Source organism: Pan troglodytes, chromosome 12 (genome assembly GCF_028858775.2).
Source record: "Pan troglodytes isolate AG18354 chromosome 12, NHGRI_mPanTro3-v2.0_pri, whole genome shotgun sequence".
Classification (NCBI taxonomy): Eukaryota; Metazoa; Chordata; class Mammalia; order Primates; family Hominidae; genus Pan; species Pan troglodytes.
In genome coordinates this window covers 35,820,490-35,841,144 of record NC_072410.2, presented here as the reverse complement: position 1 = coordinate 35,841,144, position 20,655 = coordinate 35,820,490, and the positions used below count along the sequence as shown (strand labels likewise).

At 37.2% G+C, this 20,655-nt stretch overlaps 1 protein-coding gene across 1 annotated transcript in view; it reads left to right on the top strand.

Annotated features, from left to right (window-relative positions):
• LOC107973078 (anaphase-promoting complex subunit 1-like) overlaps nt 1-20,655 on the top strand; it is a 67,668-nt gene that overhangs the window by 32,004 nt on the left and 15,009 nt on the right. The window contains 9 exon segments of the mRNA XM_054677994.2: nt 1,084-1,352; nt 2,638-2,729; nt 4,500-4,648; nt 10,097-10,175; nt 10,786-10,822; nt 10,917-10,987; nt 13,360-13,538; nt 16,546-16,760; nt 19,036-19,154. Of these exon segments, the coding sequence (XP_054533969.2) occupies nt 1,084-1,352; nt 2,638-2,729; nt 4,500-4,648; nt 10,097-10,175; nt 10,786-10,822; nt 10,917-10,987; nt 13,360-13,538; nt 16,546-16,760; nt 19,036-19,154 (1,210 nt within the window).

The window sequence follows — 20,655 nt, the reverse complement described above, 5'->3', positions numbered from 1 at the left end:
CTAGACATGAGTTCTTGACCATATTTTCCCTTAGAATGTGGCTTTAACAGTGTCTTTGATGAGCAGAATTTTTTATTTTAGTTATCCAATGTATCAGTTTTTTATTTTATTTTTGAGATGGAGTCTCGCTCTGTTGCCCAGGCTGGAGTGCAGTGGCATGATCTCAGCTCACTGCAAGCTCTGCCTCCCAGGTTCATGCCATTCTCCTGCCTCAGCCTCCCCAATAGCTGGGACTAACAGGCGCCCGCCACCACATCCGGCTAATTTTTTTGTATTTTTTTTAGAAGAGATGGGGTTCCACCGTGTTAGCCAGGAAGGTCGTGATCTCCTGACTTTGTGATCCACCCGCCTCGGCCTCCCAAAGTGCTGGGATTACAGGCATGAGCCACTGCACCCGGACCAGTTTTTTCTTTTATGGTTAGTTCTTTCTGTATCTAGTCCAAGAATTTTTAATTTAGAATAACACACTGTATTAAGCCTTATTAAAAACACCAGTAAATTCCAAGATCTGGAAATAGCATAAACCACATTCTCTGAACCAAATGCAGTAAATCACAAGTAGAGCCAAAATACACTGAACATTTGGAAAATGTAGTCCAATCAGTCTGAATATAAAAATCAGTTGATTATTAGATTATATTACTAGGCCTGGCATCTTATACATGTGGAAAGATGAATACACCAGATGAATGCAGGTGGACCTTCCTTCTTACCAAAACACAGTTCAGTGTAGTGGCCACTAACTTGCCATCTACTTTTCCTATAAAACCTAGCCTGAGATAATCTTAAATTTTCTCTCTCAATCTCTACCTAAATAGTATAATTCTTCTCCCAATGTCTTTCCTAAAAGGGCATGAAAAGATTTTTTTTAATGGTTTTTAAAGGTGGCTTGCCTTAACGTTTATAACAGGCTTGCTATTTTATAGTTACTTCATTCTTAGCATTGTCTCTTTTTTTTTAACATACTCTTAGATCAACTTAATGTGAAAATGAAACTTGAATTGTTTTAAGTGAATTCATTTTCTTATGATATTATAAGGAGGTATTATTTTTAAAAATTAATATTCTTTTTATTCTTCTCAGGACTGGGAATATTTACTAAATTCAGACTACCACCAGAATGTTGAGTCTCATCTTTTGAACAGATCTTTATGTCTGAGTCCTTCAGAAGCTTCATAGATGAAGGATGAGGATTTTTCACAGAATCTCAGTCTGGATTCTTCTACACTTCCCTTTACTCACATACCTGCAATTTTTTTCGTTCTTCACCTTGTGTATGAGGAGCTTAAGTTGAATACTCTAATGGGAGAAGGAATTTGTTCACTTGTTGAACTTCTCATTCAGTTGGCAAGGTAAATTTGTTTGTAGGTTAGAAACTGCCAGGAAGTCCTGAGATGACTCTGTTTTCCATGATATCATATAGGGACCTTGTAAATAAGTTTCTGAAATCTACCTTCTCAGAAAACTAGGGCATCTCTGTAAACCACAGAGTTGTTTGAAGATACTGGTTTTGTAAGGGCCTGTGAGCCATGCAGGGATTTTTAGTCTTTGTCCTGAGATTAGTGGAAGGTCACGAAAAAATGGAGATGACCTGCTCAGATTTTCATTTTGACAGGATGACTGACCGACTATACTGTGATGGGAGTTCTAGAATAACATCTGCTGTTTTGTAATATCCACATTCAAATAGTGCTTTATAGTTGACAAAATCATAGTTTACATATAAAGTCTCAAACAAGGTAAGTTTCCTATTTTAGTGATGAGGAAACTTGCCTAAATTTGTTTCCTGGGATATGAGTGTTTGATAGTTGTAGACTCATTTTGCTATGCTATCCTTGTTGCAGTCTGAGGTTGTCCCTGTCTTTGAGGCACTCATAGTAGATCCACAATAAGATAGTTCTAATAATACGTTTCAACACCTTTCAAGAGCTTTGAAGCACCTTGTGTATGGCTCAGAATTCTAGGGTCATACTTGTGTTTTGTTTGACCTTTATGACCTTTGGTGATAAAGAAGTTGAATTTGAATTGAAATGTCAGCCTCTGAGTTAAGACATAGTACGTTTTCTAATTTCTGTTGTCTTTTTTGAGATCTTGAAATTCAATCCTGAGACATGGCAGTTTTAATCAATGGTAAATATCTCTTAGGATGTCATTACTATCATGAAAATTATTTTGTAATTAAATAATTTCCAAACCATAATCATGGCTGTCTGAAATAAGTAATGTGTATGATGTTTTACATTTTATCAGGTTTTTTTTTTTTACATATTTTATCTTATTTACTCTTTAAAACTTCAGAGTAAGTGAGCTGGTATTGCCCCATTTTCTAGAAGAAAATACTGAGGTTTATAGACATGACTTATGGAAGATCACACAGCTAATAAATAGCAGAGGAGGAACTAGATCATGGTGCTTTTACTGTAGTTTTACTTCCACAAAATTTAGCAAAAAGAGGTTGGGTTCCATTTGTCACACTGGGCACTTTAAAGTCCAAAAATACAATAGAGAGACTCTAGATTTGGTTATCTTTCTCATAAGTAAGTTTTTAAATTGAAAGATTCAACTAATTAATCCTTCCAATTTTGTTGGGAGAAAGTGCTGTAATACCTTCTTTTTTGCATGCCCTTACTGTTTTAGGGACTTAAAATTGGGGCCTTATGTAGATCATTACTATAGAGACTACCCAACGCTTGTCAGAACTACTGGACAAGTGTGCACAATTGATCCAGGTAAGTAGTCGTGCTTTTAAATATTTTCTAAACAGTGTAGTGATATTTCCTTGTATCTTTCTCAATGAATAGCAGAGGATGTATTTCTTACCATTAGCTTCTAAGTCAGGGGCAATGCCTTTCCACCAGGCAGATTTTAGTTCGTAGCGCTTGTTTTCTGACACGTAGTAAGCCATAATATCTTCAGTGTATAGGGAAAATTTTACCCATCCCTAAGGTTCTGACTTGCAAAAGTCAGAGAAAGAGCTTCCAGTGTCAAGGATGCTTTTTTTTTTTTTTTTTTGAGACGGAGTCTCGCTCTGTCACCCAGGCTGGTGTGCAGTGGCGCGATCTCGGCTCACTGCAAACTCTGCCTCCTGGGTTCACGCCATTCTCCTGCCTCAGCCTCCTGAGTAGCTGGGACTACAGGTGCCCGCCACCACGCCTGGCTAATTTTTCTGTATTTTTATTAGAGACGAGGTTTAATCATGTTACATAGGATGGTCTTGATCTCCTGACCTCGTGATCCACCCACCTCAGCCTCCCAAAGTGCTGGGATTACGGCGTGAGCCACTGCGCCAGGCCGCCAAGGATGCTTTTAACTTAGACTTGTAGCGTACAATTAGTACCACTAACCATATGCTACTTAAATTCAATTAAAATAAAACATATATTTCCTCAGTGCACTAGCCGCATTTTGAGAACTCAGTAGCCACATGGGGCTAGTGCTACCACATTGGACAGTGCAGATACAGACACAGAACATTTCCATCACCACTGTACTATCCTAGACCCTGAGCTAAAGGTACTGAAATTTGGGGCCCAGTTGTTGGAACAGAGCTGAATCCTGGATGTTTCTTTTGTTTTTTTCACCTTTAGGTTTAGGGCAAGATTTTTGATTAGATTCTTTTTTTTTTTTTTTTTTTTTGAGACAGGGTCTCACTCTGTCGCCCAGATGGGAGTGCAGTGGTACGATCTTGGCTCACTGCATCCTCTGCCTTCCAGGCTCAAGCGATTCTCCTGCCTCAGCCTCCCAAGTGCCTGGGATTGCCTGGGGTTATAGGTGTGTGCCACCACGCCTGGCTAATTTTTATATTTTTAGTAGTGATGGGGTTTCACCATGTTGGCCAGGCTGGCCTTGAACTCCTGACCTCAAGTGATCCACCTGACTCAGCCTCCAAAGGGGCTGGGATTACAGGTGTTAGCCACCACATCCAGCCTTTGGTTAGATTCTTTATATGCCTTGGGAACAAGGATTTGCTAAATTTCCATCCAGGATGGGATAAAATAGAAGTCATTTAAATTCTACATTTAATAACATAGTTACTTATGTACTGTGGCAGAAAACATGAAGCATTTTGGAGAATATGGAAAAATGTTATTCCTTTTTTTTTGAGACAGAGTCTCGCTCTGTCTCTTAGGCGTGATCTTGGCTCACTGCAACCTCCACCTCCCGGGTTCAAGTGATTCTTCTGCCTCAGTCTCCCAAGTAGCTGGGACTGACTACAGGTGCGCACCACCAGGCCCAGCTAATTTTTTTTTGTATTTTTAGTAGAGACGGGGTTTCACCATATTGGCCAGGCTGTTTTTTAACTCCTGACCTCGTGATCCACCTGCTTGGGCCTCCCAAAGTACTGGGGTTACAGGCGTGAGCCACTGCACCCGGCTGGAAAAATATTATTCTAGTTGTTTCAAAATGACAAGTAACTGTTGATCATCTTCCGTTTAAAATAAAATAATGTTGTCTTAATGTATTTTCGTGTCTTTTTGAATATTTATCTAATTTTAAAGGTCAAACAGGATTTACGCATCATCCATCATTTTTTACGTCTGAGCCACCAAGTATTTATCAGTGGGTGAGTTCTTGTCTGAAGGGTGAAGGAATGCCGCCTTATCCTTACCTCCCTGGAATCTGTGAAAGAAGCAGACTTGTAGTCTTGGTATGTATGTGGAGTGTTACTACCTATCTCCTTTTTCTTTTAAAATTTGGTTTTCAAAAGTACACCTGATATTAAGTTTTTCTTTCTGTGTATAGTTCTGTGAATTTCAGTACGTGTATAGATTCATGTAATTACTACAATGAGGATATAGAACATTTACATCACCCTCAAAAATTTCTCTCATGATTTTGAGACTCATCCAAGTTGTTTCCTGTATCGACAGTTCATTGCATTCTATGGCTAATTAGTAGTTGATTGCATGAATGTGCCATAGTTGGTTTTTCATTCAAGATAATTGGGTTGATTTCAGTTTTTAGCAATTGTAAATATAGATGCTGTCAGCATTCATGCTTAGCGTTTTATGTGAACATAAGTTTTGCTTTCTCTAGGACAGGTACCTAGGAGTAGGATTGATGGGTCATATAGTTAAGTTTATATTTGGTTTTTAAAGAAACTGTCATCTGTTTTCCAGAGTGGCTCTTCCATTTTACATTTTTACCAGAAATATTTAAGAGATCATTTACCTGCATTCTTGTTGGTATTTGGTATTGTCACTCTTTTTTATTTTTGTCTTTCTGAGAGATGTGTAGTTATACCTCATTGTGGTTTTAATTTGCATTTTCCTAATGGCTAATGATGTTTTCAGCGTTCTAGGTATGAGGTTTTGTCAGATATGTGGTTTGCAGATATTTTCTTCTGGTTTCTACCTTGTCTTGTCTCGTCATTCTCTTAATACATCAAAGAGCAAAAGTGTTTAATTTTGATGAAGCTAGTTTATCTGTATTTTTCTTTAATGGATGTTGCTTTTAGTGTCATGTCTAATAATTCTTTGTTTAACTTCAGGTTTTGAAGATTTTCTCCTGGGTTTCTTTGCATGTTTTACATTTAGATCTCTAATCCATTTTGTTAATCTTTTATAACATGTCAGGTTTTAAGTCAAGGTTTTTATTATTTCGTTTGGATATCCAGTTCTTTCAGCACTGTTTTTTGAAAAGACTATCCTTTCTCTATTGCATTTGCACTTTTGTCAAAAGTTAATTTGGCCACATTCTTGTGTGTCTGTTTCTGGACTTTCTATTCTGGTTCATTGATCTTTGTGGCTGTCTACGCTGTCATTACTGTAGCTTTATAGTAAGTCTTTAAAATTGATTAGCGTTACTCCTCCCTTCATTACTCTTCTTGCCTTTTCATACTGATTTTATTTTTATTTTTATTTTTGAGACAGAGTCTCACTCTGTCGCCTAGGCTAGAGTGCAGTGGAGTGATCTCAGCTCACTGCAACCTCTACCTTCTGGGTTCAGGCGATTCTCCTGCCTCAGCCTCCCAAATAGCTGGGATTACAGGATCCCACCACCACGCCCGGCTAATTTTTTGTATTTTTAGTAGAGATGGGATTTCACCATATTGGCCAGGCTGGTCTTGAACTTTCAACCTCAAGTGATCCGCCTGGCTCAGCCTCCCAAAGTGCTGGGATTACCGGTGTGAGCCACCGCGCCTGTCCCATACTGATTTTATAATCAGCTTGTCTATAGCTACAAAGAAAAATCCTGCTGAAATTTTTTTCAAAGAAACACTTCTTTATTTATTTTTATTATTTTTTATTTACCTCTAGCTGCAAATCTCATGATTTATTTATTTTTAGAAATTAGTTTGTTATTACTGGTTAATACATGTCCAAGATCAAACCTTCATATAGAACCATAGGGCTGTAATGGTGAATAAGTTAAGTTTCTTGGCATACCTGTTCCTCAGTCCCCCCATCCTGGAGCAGCCTGCTCATAGGCCCCTTGTGGGCCTTTCCAGGTGGGGTCTTCCCAGGCTTGCAGGAGAACCATATGCTTTTGTCCCTTCTCTCAAATGTTGGCAGACTGCAAATGTCTTTGCCCCCTGCCCTTCTTTTTCTTTAATCTACGTTTTGCTCTGCTTCACGGTGAGAAGTGCTTCAGAGTCCCCCCATGGCTCCAAAACAGACATACAGAATGATGATTCTGTTTAAAAAACACAGATTTTTTTAATGATAGCAAAATATATATAACATAATATTTGTCATTGAAATTGTTATTATTATTATTTCTTGAGATGGAGTCACTCTTGCCCAGGCTGGAGTGCAGTGGCACAATCTCGGCTCACTGCAACCTCCGCCACCTAGGTTCAAGCGATTCTCCTGCCTCAGCCTCCCGAGTAGCTGGGATTACAGGCGTGAGTCACGAAGTCTGGCTAATTTTTGTATTTTTAGTAGAGATGGGGTTCACCATGTTGGCCAGGCTGGTCTTGAACTCCTGACATCAGGTGATCTGCCCACCTTGGCCTCCCAAAGTGCAGGGGTTACAGGCGTGAGCCACTGTGCCCGGCCTGAAATTATTTTTGAGTGTACAATCCAGTGGCGTTGAATACGTTCACATTGTTATGTTGCCATCACCACTGTCCGTACCCAAGACTTTTTCATCATCCCCAACATAAACTCTGTACCTATTAGACAGTGACTCCCCATTCCCCTTCCTCCCAGGCCCTGGTAATTCCATTCTCTTTCTTATGAATTTGTCTCTTGTAAGTACCTCATATTATGGGAATCAAGCAATATTTATCTCTGTGTCTGGCTTATTTCACTTAGCATAATGTTTTCAATGTTCATCCATATTGTAGCATGTATCAAAATTACATTGTTTTAAAGGCAGTATTCTATATAGTATTCCATTGTATGGATATACCACAATTTATCATTTCACCTGATGATGGACATTTGGGTTGTTTCCACCTTTTGACTGTGGAATAGTGCTGCTGTGAACCATGGGTATGCAAATATCTGTTCAAGTCTCTGCTTTCAGTTCTTTTTAATATATACCTGGTGGTGGAATTGTTGGGTCATATGGTAGGTAATTCGATGTTTAACTTTTTGAGAAACTGCTAAGCTCATTTTCATAGTGGCTATACCATTTTACATCCTTATCAGCAATGCAAGAGGAAGGGTTCCAATTTCTCCACAGTCTTGCCAACACATATTATTATTTTCTATTTGTTTTTTTAAAAATTATAGCCATCCTAGTATTTATGAAGTGATATCTCATTGTTTTGATTTGCCTCCTTAATGATTAGTGATATTGAGCATATTTTCATGTGTTTATTGGCCATTTACATATCTTCTTTGAAGAAATATCTATGCGGATCTTTTGTGTATTTGAAAATTGGATTTTTATTTTCGAGTTTAGGCATTTTTATGCTCTAGATATTAATGTGTTAGATACATGATTTGCAAATATTTTCTCCCATTCTATAGGTTTTTCTGTGAATGTCTTTTCAGTAAAACTGGCATGAGTGCTCAGTTTACCTCTCTGGCCTTTCATCTTAGTTTTATCCTCTTGGTATTCCTTTATAACTTGTCAGCTCAGAGATCTATTTATAAAAATATGAATTTATTTTTATTTATAAAAATATTCTGAAAAATATCAACAGAAGCCCTTATTGATAGGTTTTTGGTTTCGTCATTATAAGTTTTATTGGACTTTTTAAATTTTTTTATTTTTTATTTGAGACAAGGTCTTACTCTGTCACCCAGGCTGGTGTGCAGTGGTGCAATCATGGCTCACTGCAGCCTCAACCTCCCGGGGCTCAAGCAGTCCTTCCACCTCAGCCTCCTGAGTAGCTGGGACCACAGGTGCACACCATCACACCCGGCTAATTTTTGTATTTTTAGTAGAGATGGGGTTTTGCCATGTTGCCCAGGCTGGTCTTGAACTCCTGACCGCAAGTGATAAATTTTTTTTATGTGATGTTTAGCTAATGAGACATTTGTAGTAACCTTCTAGCTTATGGTGGCTCTTTTTCTATTGAGTCACTTGTATATGCGGAGATGGCATTGTCTGTGTACCATTTGTTGAAATGAGGGAAAGGAAGGAAGTGAGATAACATTTATTGGGAGCCTGTTGTCTTCAAGGAACTTTATGTATGTTTTCTCATTTAATACAGAGATCTTATGTACTTTTGTGTTTGTGTTATATGTTGAATATTTTAACTCTTTTGAGAGACTTTTTCCTTTGTCTTATCTTTTTCTTTTCCTCTTCAAAGCAAATACCACTACAGCTCTGTACTACTAGATACTTCTTAGATAGTGAGAGAGCACTATTCGATACCTGTTGGAATGACTGAAAATAACTTTTGGTGAGGTTATGGAGCAACCGAAACTCTCATACATTACTGGTGGGACTGCAAAAGTGGCACAGCACTTTGGAAAACTGTTTGGCAGTTTCTTGTGAAGTTAAACATACACTTATATAAGACAAATTCCAACTCCTTGGTATTTACTTAAGAGAAATGAAAACATATGCCTACATAAAGACCCGCATGTATGTGAATGTCTTTGGGGCCAGGCGCGGTGGCATAATCTCAGCACTTTGGGAGGCCGAGGAGGGCGGATCACGAGGTCAGGAGATCGAGACCATCCTGGCCAACATGGTAAAACCCTGTCTCTACTAAAAAAACAAAAATTAGCTGGGCGTGGTGGCGCATGCCTGTAATCCCAGCCACTCTGGAGGCTGAGGTGGGAGAATCGCTTGAACCCAGGAGGTGGAGGTTGCAGTGAGCCAAGATTGTGCCACTGCACTCCAGCCTGGCGACATAGCGAGACTCCGTCTCAAAAAAAATAAATAAATAAAAAATAAAGCAGCTTTGGTCATAGTGACCACAAACTGGAACCAAATGTTCATCAGTTTTTGAGTAGGTAAACAAAGTTTGGTATGTCTGTATAATGGAATAACTCAGCATGAAAAGGAAGAAACTAGTGATCCTTGGAGAGACGTGAATGAATCTCAAAGACTTATGCTAAGTTAAAGAAGTAGCACAAAAAAGACTACATATCATATGATTCATTTACATGATATTGTAGGATAGACAAAACTGTAGAGCAAGAAAGCAGATGAATTGTTTCCAGTGCTGGGTGTAGGAGGAAAGGATTGACTACAAAAGGAACAAGGGAACTTCTTGGTATGATGAAAGTATACTATATTGTGAGTGTGGTAGTGGTTATGTGATATAACATTTGTCGAAACTCACAGAGCTGTACACCTAAAATGGACGAATTATTCTATGTTATAATTATTTTCTAGTTATACTTCAATTATGTAGCTAGGTGTGGTGGCTCATACCTATAATCCCAGCAGTTTGGGAGGCTGAGGCAGAAGGATTGCTCGAGGTCATGAGTTTGAGCCCAGCCTGGGCAACACAGCGAGACTCTGTCTTTACAAAAAATAAAAATAATATAAAAGAATTAGCTGGGCATGGTGGTGTGTGCTTGTAGTCCTAGCTACTCTGGAGACTGAAGCAGGAAGATTGCTTGAGCCAAGGAGTTTGAGGCTGCAGTGAGCTGTGATTGTGTCACTGCACTCCATCCTGGGTGACAAAGTGAGATGCTGTCTCTGGAAAGAGAAAAATAATGTTCAATTTCTTCTTTTGCAGAGTATTGCACTGTACATACTTGGTGATGAGAGCTCGGTTTCTGATGAATCCTCACAGTATTTAACCAGAATAACTGTAGGTAAGTTGGTGCAATGTTGCCTCTGGAAACAAATTTTTGTAGATGTCAGTATCGGAATTGAAAAAAGAATTGAATTTTTCTTGTTTGCTTTGGCGGCCATGTCTTACCTTTTTAGTACTGTTCTGGTCTGTTGCGGTCTGTTGTCCACAACTAATTTTCAGGTATCAGGATTACTTAAAATCGAATAAATCGTGTATTTTCAGTGCAGGTAAAAAGGACTATTTTAGCCTGAAGGAAATTATTGTACCATTGACTCTTGAACAACATGAGTTTGAGTTGTGTGGGTCCACTTACAATGAAATTCTTTTCAGCCAAATGCAGATAGAAAATGCAGTATTCTCTGATGTGAAATCCATATGCAGGTTCTGCAGGGCCAATTGCAGGACTTGAGCATGCACGGATTTGGGTACACATGGGGTGTCCTAACCAGTCCCCTGAGTATTCTGAGGGCCTTGACTGTACTTTTCAGCCTGCCACAGTATTGCTTATTTTATTATTTTTTTAGATGTTGTTTGCTAATGGATTCTTATTTTCAAATGTCTTCTACATGTTACATGTTTTCTTTACCAGGATGACTATCAAAATTAAGTTTCATTTTGTTGCCTTTTAGCCCCCCAGAAGTTGCAAGTAGAACAAGAGGAAAACAGGTGACTTTTATTTAGACTGTGCTTTTATGTCAGACACTTAAAACAATATTATTTACTGTTCTGCTTAATTACTTTATGTTTTATTCTCTTATAGGTTTAGTTTCAGGCATTCTATGTCTGTTTCTAGTCTAGCTGAAAGGTTGGTTGTCTGGATGACTAATGTAGGTGAGAGCTTCTTTGTTACCTCCTAACTAGGCCGTGCTTCCTCCAGACCAGCTAGAAGTGGAAGGCATGAGGAGAGAGGGGCTCTGGCTTTGTGAAAAGGCCTCACAAGATTGAGATTATGGGTCATCAGGCCATGTTCTTTTTTTCTCGACAATCTCACAACTTTCATATAATAATATGTGGGATACCAGCTTTTTATCTTGGTGCATAAGGAATCTTTATTTGCCATTACATTGGAACATTTGAGGCTATGGCTATGTAAGCTGGTCTCTGAGAATGGAGAACTCTAATTACCCTACATATACACCTGAAATCATTGTGATACTCAGATATCAGAAATGGGTGGTTTTGGCAAAGTCTAAAAGCAATAATATAAACATTTCAGGGTATACTTTTGAAGGATAAATGCACTTTTGAAGGGATTTCAGGCACCAAGATGAACATTGAACTGGGAAGAGGAAGAGGAAGGAAAAGAGTTCTATATTCCCTATTCCCCAAACCTATGCTCCTAGGTTTTAAATTAAGTAAAATACCAAAGAAATTTTTTTCACAAAGAACTGAAAAACAAAATTAAAAATTACTGCCACGAAGACATGATTTTAAAAATGAGGATGTTAGATGGGATGTATGTTAAAAAGTAAAGTTTTCATGAATATTAAAAGATGTTTTTGAAGTCTTATCTAAAGTATGTTCTAAATGAAGTTTCTGACAGGTTTTTTTTTTTTTTTTGCATTTTACCTTAAAAATGACAATAACTGTTGCGTAGTATACATACAGGATACCTATGCTGAAAAATATTGGATTAGTTCTATCCATTTGTATATTGCATAATATTTAATAAGTGTTATTCTCATATAAGGAAACATTTTTTGCCTCAATAGTTAATCGACTTTTTATATTATAAATAATGCATAGTATTATAAAATTTAGAAAATCATGATAAGAAAAACATGATTTAATTAACCTGAGGATAAAAAAATTTAAATATGAAATATGGTATACTTACAAAATAATATGTCAAACGTATATGTTTAGTTTAGAGAATGGTACTAAAGTGAGTATTGATGTACTGGTCACCCACCCCTAGAAATAGAACATTACCCGCATAGTAGAAGACCCTTACATATCTGTTCTTGGATGGTCCCCTCCTGTCACACACCCCAATGTTATAGTGAACCACTGCCCTACCTACATTTGTGTTACCTTACTCTTGTTTTTCTTTATAGTTTTACATCTTTATAAATTGCTAAGTTTTATGTAGTTTTGAAAATATATAGATGTAAATATGTTCCTTTTTCTTCACTCAACTTTGTTTTTTAAAGATTCATCCATGTCGACTCATGTAGCAGTAGCAGTGGGCCATTCATTTTCTCTGATATAGAGATTACTTTGTTTGAACATATCACAATTTAATTACCCATTCTGTTAATGATAGACAATCGGACTTACCCCTTTCTCCATCTCTTTTTTTTTTTCCATAACAAACCAGTATTGCTAATGAATATTTTTATACCTGTGTCTTGGTGTACCTGGGTATAAGTTTCTATATGGCTGTTGATGGATCAAATGGGTGGACTGACCTATACATACCAACTGTTTTCCAAAGTGGTTGTACCAGTTTACACTACCATTGGCTACGGATAAGAATTATTGTTGCTCGGGCCGGGCACGGTGGCTCATGCCTGTAATCCCAGCACTTTGGGAGGCCAAGGTGGGTGGATCACGAGGTCAGGAGATCAAGACCATCCTGGCTAACACGGTGAAACCCTGTCTCTACTAAAAAAAAACTACAAAAAAAATTAGCCGGGCATGGTGGCGGGCGCCTGTAGTCCCAGCTACTCGGGAAGCTGAGGCAGGAGAATGACGTGAACCCGGGAGGAGGAGCTTGCAGTGAGCCGAGATTACACCACTGCAGTCCATCCTGGGTGACAGAGCAAGACTCCATCTCAAAAAAAAAAAAAAAAAAAAAAAAGAATAAAAAGAATTATTATCGCTCTACATAGTTGCCAACACTTGGTATTGATTGGCTTTGACATTTATATTTCTCAGTGGCTTTAATTTGCATTTTCCTGATCACTAATTAGGTAGAGCATCTTTTCATATGCATATTGCCCGTTTATGTTTCCCTTTCTAGGAAATGTCTTTTTGTCTTTTATATTTTTCTATTAGATTGTCTTTTTTTCTTCAGGTTTTTACAAGTTGTTTCAAAGAGACTTCCTATACTAGTCCCTGATGTTAAGACATTAGTCTGGCAGTAAGATGAATAAAATGAATTTATTTGTCAGGAGAGATATTGTTGCCAACTTCAGTCAGGATAATTGGGACAGTGGCAAGTCTAAATTAAAATTTTTCTCTCTTCCTTTAACCATTAGGATTCACTTTAAGAGATTTGGAAACTCTTCCCTTTGGAATTGCTCTTCCCATCAGAGATGCAATTTATCACTGTCGTGAGCAGCCTGCCTCAGACTGGCCAGAAGCTGTCTGTCTCTTGATTGGACGTCAGGATCTTTCCAAGCAGGCCTGCGAAGGAAACTTACCCAAAGGGAAGTCTGTGAGTATCAACATAGAAAGTTCAGAGTTCCAATTTTAGCCTTAAATAAAATCATAAAGTAGAAATGTTCTTCATTTTCCTTTAAGGCTTTTTCTAAGTATATATATTAGCTTGTCTTTTATATTATATGCCAGACGGGGTTTGTAATTGTACGCGTCTTATTAATTGTTAAGTTGAGCATAGGAGCAGGAGATTTTGTGAATGTTCTGTCTTGTGCCTGGATCTTTCTTTGCCTTGAATCAGGACAAGTCCTGAGTGTAGTCATGGAAACTACCATGGCTATTTCCCTACTTGTACCATATTAGTAATTAACCACTTTGTAATTATTACATAGGAAAAGGGAGAGCACATATATCCTGAATTTGGATGGGTAATTACATATAAATATTTTCTACTGCATATTTTTCGATGTGTTGAATTTTTTGAATTTAACCTTTTAAATAGGTGTAAACATATTTATTTAATCACATAAAACTGCAGCCCCAGGGAAAAAATGTGTTTTTTTAGTAGAGTTGTTTAAAAAGATGTCTTAAGCTATCCCTCCCGAAATACTGTCTTTCATCAATCATCAAGTCTGTTTTTTTTTTTTAAATGAGTTCTAGGAATCCTGCAAGTAGAAAGTAAAATTATTTCATTACTCTCCAATTATCTTTTTAAATCATCCTCTCTTAAAACTTGAAAATGAAACTTTTAAAACTTATTCTAGAATTCTAGGTAACTTTAAAAAATGACAGTAGAATCTCATCGAGGAGGATTCAGGAATAATAATTCCACTCCTGGTGACTCTTTTATGTTCATGTCCCTGAGAAGACAGTGGGAATTTGGTCTTACCTCTTAGTAGCTTTTGAATCAATACATAATAATCAGTACATTGTAACTATGAGTCACCTTAGGTCTTATTACTACTTCTTCAGAGCCTATATCAAAACTTATTCCTAACCTCAGAGTTGCCTAATGTGTACCCATGCCGGAGTCAGTTTCCATGGGCATCTGATCTCCAGCACGGTCATCCCAACACGTCTCTCCTTTAATCTGCGCCTCAATCACAGCTCTTCGTTGAATTAGTATTTACATCCTGTTTTAAACAGAAAACAAATCTTTTTGCTTATAAAATGATTTTCCTGTGAGAGAGAGCAGTTCAGCACCATTAGCATTAAAACATTAATCTGTATTTGAATGTCATTTTAAGTAATTATGTCTAAATACAGTTTGTTCAGTTGAGGCTACATTTTATAACTAATCCCATCTAAATTTATTTTGTCACTGTTTGAGACTATGTTTTATAGCTAACTCACCCATTAGAATATAGTTTTTTTTTAAATTAGATATTTTATAGGAACTAAAAATGAATTTTTAGGAACTAAAAGTGATTATTTGGTCGTATCTACTTTTTTTTCAGGCTGACCTTGTTGGTTTCACATTAAATGTTGCAAAACTTTAACATTTCAACTTGGAGTTATTCTTTTGTTAAAAGAGTATAATACTGTTTTTGAGAGAATATGATATGATTCCACGCAATTCACATCTGTGTTGCAGTTAGATTTAATTATTTGGACTGGGAAGCCCCATATTAAAGCACATGCTGGGCTTAGAACATGATGACAATCAAGGAATTTACCCTCTTACTTGTTTTGCTGCAGTTCAGTACTTTTCCTTCTAAGAAATTTTTATTGGAAACACATTTTTTAAAAATAGTGAAAACTGGCTGGGTGTGGTGGCACATGCCTGTAATCTCAGCACTTTGGGGTGGCCAAGGCAGAGGACTGCTTGAGCCCAGGAGTTTGAGACCAGCCTAGGCAACATAGTGAGACCTCATTTCTACTTAAACAATTTTTTAAAAAATTTAGCCAGGTGTAGTGGTATGTGCCTGTAGTCCTAGCTATTTGGGAGGCTGAGGTGGGTGGATCTCCTTGAGGTCAGGAGTTCAAGACCAGCCTGGTCAACAGGGCAAGACTCTGTCTCTACAAAAAATAAAAAAAATTATCTGGGTGGGCGGTGCACATATGTAGTCCCAGCTACTCGGGAGGCTAAGGTTGAAAGACTGCTTGAGCCCAAGAGGTGGAGGTTGCAGGGAGCCAGGATCACACCACTGCACTCCAGCCTGAGTGACAGAGTAAGACCCTGTCTCAAAAAAAAAAAAAAAACTTAATAATGGAATCCAACCATGATCCTGTCTATTTAAAGTAGTAAAGTAAAAAGTATTTCATTGTGTGACTTCCCCCAACCCTTGGTGTATATCCTTTCAGGCTTTTTTCCTTCTCCTTCTATTAATGAACAGACAATATTTAAATTAGCATTATTAGCAGTGACTAGTATTCATATTCTACTTGCAATAATTTTTTTTTAAGAAATGATCAGGATGTAGTTAGATTTTTTTTTATAGTTTATTCAGAATATTTCTCTGTTCGTATCCAGCCCCTTGACTGTTGTCCTAAATTTAAACTCTCCCTGTCATTTCCAAATATTTCCAAGTAGGCAATGTAGTACTTTTGTTTGTTTGTTTGTTTGGTTTGTTTGGTTGTTTGAGACAGAATCTCACTCTGTCACCCAGGCTGGAGTACAGTGGCACGATTTCGGCTCACTGCAACCTCTGCCTCCTGCGTTCAAGTGATTCTCCAGCCTCAGCCTCCCCAGTAGCTGGGACTACAGGTGTGTGCCACTGCGTCTGGCTAGCTAATTTTTGTATTTTTAGTAGAGACCGGGTTTCACCATGTTGGCCAGGCTGGTCTGGAACCCCTGGCCTCTGGTGATCCACCCACCTCGGCCTCCCAAAGTGCTGGGATTACAGAGTGTGAGCCACCACACCCAGCCAGCAATATAGTACTTTTTAGAAAGATTTCTAGATTAGAGTCCCAGTATGCATTGCGGCCCCAACCCATGCCTGCTTTGGAAAACGTATTTTCTCTGTGCTAGTATAGTCATGGCACATCAGCCTATATATCCTCATGTTCAGTAAGTGCGCGTTAACTGCTTTTGAAATTATTATTACAATAAATCTGTTACTCAGGTGCTCTCATCAGATGTTCCTTCAGGAACAGAAACTGAGGAGAAAGATGATGGCATGAATGACATGAATCAAGAGGTCATGTCATTAATATGGAGTGAAGATTTAAGGGTGCAGGATGTGCGAAGGCTTCTTCAGAGTGCGCATCCTGTCCGTGTCAACGTAGTGCAGTACCCAGAGCTCAGTGACCACGAGTTCATTGAGGAAAAGGAAAACAGGTGAAAGAAAACACGTGCACTATCTCTTGTCACGTTTCATTGTTACATTTGTGTCTTGTTTATATTTGTTTTTCCTTCAAGTTTTTAGCATTTAAAATCCTAAAGAGATTTCAAAGATACTTTCAAGTGAAAATATGCCCTGTGTTTTAAGTTTTCATCCAACTTCAACAAACCACGTGTGTTAGCAAAATGGCTTTGGCTTTTGAGGACGTAATTGTTGTATTTCATACCGTCCTCCTCTTGAAATACATATAACAGTTTACTCTTTAGAAAAGGTGAATGCAAAACTATTTTGCCTGATAGTTACCTTAAGAATTTACAAACAAAGAAAACACTGCACTTGTTTTTCTGTGTCTTGATCAGGAATAGATTTTGAGGTTAGTGGGGTTTTTAGTGTAGTTTAAACTTATATCAGTATTTTTTTTTTGGATGTGATAGATAATACTCCAAATAAAAATAGATAAGCCTTTCTTCTGCCACTCCCCTGCACAGGATACATCCCTTGATACATTGTAAGACTCACATGCCTGTGACATTCCAGAGCTATTCTCTTGGGACACTTCTATTTTAAAATTCTCTCCTGTTCTTTTATCTGCTTGTCTCTATCATCTATCATTCATCTGCCACTGTTTTCTAGTTCTCTTTACTTTTTTTATGGTACTGTTTTGAGGGGAACCGTCACCCACACTTAGCCACAGGCTGCTGAAGATCTGAATTAGTTGTGATTTCCCTATTAACTGTTTCCTCTCCACATGTACCCAGTTATTAGTCACCTGTGAATAAAAAGATGGAGTGACAGAAGTTGAGTTTAGAGCATAGGATTTATGAGCATGGCCTCTAGAGCCAGGCATGGCCATGCTGTGCTGGGTGACTGGTTAAATTACTTTACCTCTTGTTGCCTCGGTTGCCTCATCTGTAAAAATAGGCATACTTCATGGGATGGTGCTGTGTATCAAGTGAATTATTTTTACATAGCACTTAGAATACTGTCAGGTACATAGTAAAGCTCAGTGCAGTCAGCCATTATTAGTAGTAGAGTTCATTGATTCTAAGATGCAAGTTTTTTCACTTTTTAATATCTCTGAAATCAGATGTGTATTTCAGTGAACAGGTGTCATAGTTTAACTGGCAGTGCTTTTTCTTTCTTAGTTTCTCATGAAATAATGATACATCTTATCAGTGGCATCTTATATTCAGGGGATATAATATTGTTCTCATTATAATTTTGTTACTTGTGCAAAGTTGAAGTGAATTATGTGTAAGATTTCCTCTAAAAAAATTCTATGGGTTGCAACAGCCTCTTGGCTTTGAATTTTGCTGATCCCAAATTAATGTGGCGGTCATGTTCCCAGAGAATCTTTAAGACAGCAAAATTTTTCTTTCCAGTTAGCTGGAAAAGCAGTTATGTGTGTCCAGTTAAGGAGGGAGTATGCTTATGAATAGCTTTGTCTGCAGAGAAAATGTTCGTCAGTTGTCAGCCTCTGAAGGGATATTTCTGTGTCTTCAGATATAACTTGTATAAGCGTTTCTTAGTTATAAATGCCTTACTTCCAAAATTTCTGTTAGTTTTTTTTAAGTGACTATATGGAATGTTAAGCTATTTTAACATAGGAACAAGTTGAAGAGTGGTGTATTAATTTCACAGTAGAGCCGACAGAAACCATTTTAACCTTGAACATACCTGATACATAATGGTATTAGTCCTATAAACCTAGCCATCATGTAAGTGAAACCAATCTGTATTTCCCTTGGAGACACCATGAAATCCATTCACCTCTAACATAGGGACCTTGTTTCTTTTCTTGTGTACAGGCCACAGAAATGGTTCTTCTGAGGCTGTATTGGCAAAAGGGATGGGAGGAGGATCCCACAGGTACTGAGGACAGCTAGACTGAAATTAACACAGTGATAAAAACCCCAAAAGTACGGTATTTTCCTTTGAGAAGGTTAGCATCCATCGGAGTGGAATTTTAAATTTCTTTTTTTTTTGAATGCCTAGAGAGAGTCGGCTTGGTTTATAGGCCAGGTGGTTTTCATTCAATGTAAATATGAAACAAAACAGAGGAAATATGTCTCTCCCTAAGAGTGTAATAGGAACAAGAATATTAAAATGAAAATAATCATGTTTGGGTAGTTCACTCACATCTCTGTATGAATTTACTTTGAGACAACTTCATCTTACACAGTACACCTTCTTTTGAAATACTTACAGATGATATTTCAATTGCGCTTTGCTTTAAACATTTTCACATGTTGGTTTTTACTTTAATTACAGATTGCTCCAATTGTGTCAGCGAACTGTGGCTCTTCCTGTAGGACGAGGAATGTTTACCTTGTTTTCGTACCATCCTGTTCCAACAGAGCCATTGCCTATTCCTAAATTGAATCTGACTGGTATGTTAAATTCTGGGCTCAATGAGAAAGGAAAGTGATTAAGTACATGCATTAAGTGTAGTTCTTTAAATTAGTTAAAACAAAAGAAATGCTCCCTCTATCCCCAGTGATTTTAAATTTTCCTAATAGCTGCTGTAGTGGTTATCAAAGCTCAAATGCCATGTGAAACTAAACTTTGAGAGAAGCAGAATATAGTTCGTTACTCATTTTTGCTTTTTAATGAGGTGATTTCAAGGTATAAAAAGTCACTTGGAGAAGTTCAGAAAGATATAATTGATAATGATGAGACTATTGAATTTTAAATAATCTTGAGTATAATATGTAAAAATATTTAGTTTAAAATGTCTTATGTCATAGTTTAAACAGATGATCATTGTATAAATCAAGAAATGTACTAAGCAAAAAGAGAAAAAATGGTCACTTGCAGTACTCCCACTATTCTGCGTCACTCCTTTTAACATTTTAGTATATATGTTTACTAAGTTTATTTCCACATATTTATAATTTTATATTTGTTTAATTATCAGAAAATTTAAATCTATTTTAGATATTTTTTAAAATTTACAGTGAACATCCTTTTATATCTAGCAAATAAATGTATGTGTTTATAATTATGTGTATGTATTGTATACACGTGTTTTTAATTGATACATTCATTTTTATTTGCTTCAGAGTATTTCATTCAGTGGATATACCATAGTTTATAGAAGCAGCCTGGTATTGTTGGAAATCACAGTTTTTTGGTATTATAAACATTGTTGGGGCGTATTCATTCTATGTATTTAGGCTAAATGCTTAGAAGTAGAACTCTTAGGACAGCAAGATGAATGGTTTTAAGGAACATGTCAAATTGCCTTTCTGGTTGGCACAGGTTTTTATTTCTGCTATGTATAACTGAAGTTATAGTCTTGATTACAATGAGTTTTATAGTGTATGTCCCCCTAATGCTAATTTGAATGTGTTCTAAAGGTGACAATTACATAGTTGAAATTATCATTGAAACTCTATTATAGTATATATGGTTTTGTGAAACCTATACAAAATGTATGTGTAATGTATGTTGTAGTAGTGTATAGTATATGTAGTAGTATATAATGTATAATTTAATATATAATAAATAGTACATAATATATGCAAACATAATTGTACAGTATTTTAAATTGCATACTTTAAAAAATCCAGAGTTCCACTCAGATTTGTGAAAAGCTTGTGCTTTGAGCAGCATGCAGGAAATGAGATTGACTAAGTGAACAACACATTTCCATCTCCATATCATGCTTATTCTGAGCCCTAATCTCACTGAGGGACATAGTGAGCAGAGTTGCTTTTAATATTTAAATTGTCTCAGAGGTAAAGCACCTATGGCAAAATTTTAACAATTATTGATTCTTGATGGAAGGCATGGTATATAGATGTTCATGTTAGTAGTCTTTCCAACTGTTTATATGAAAGATTTCATATAATGAGTGCGGGTTAAAAAGAAAATCTAATGCAAAATTGG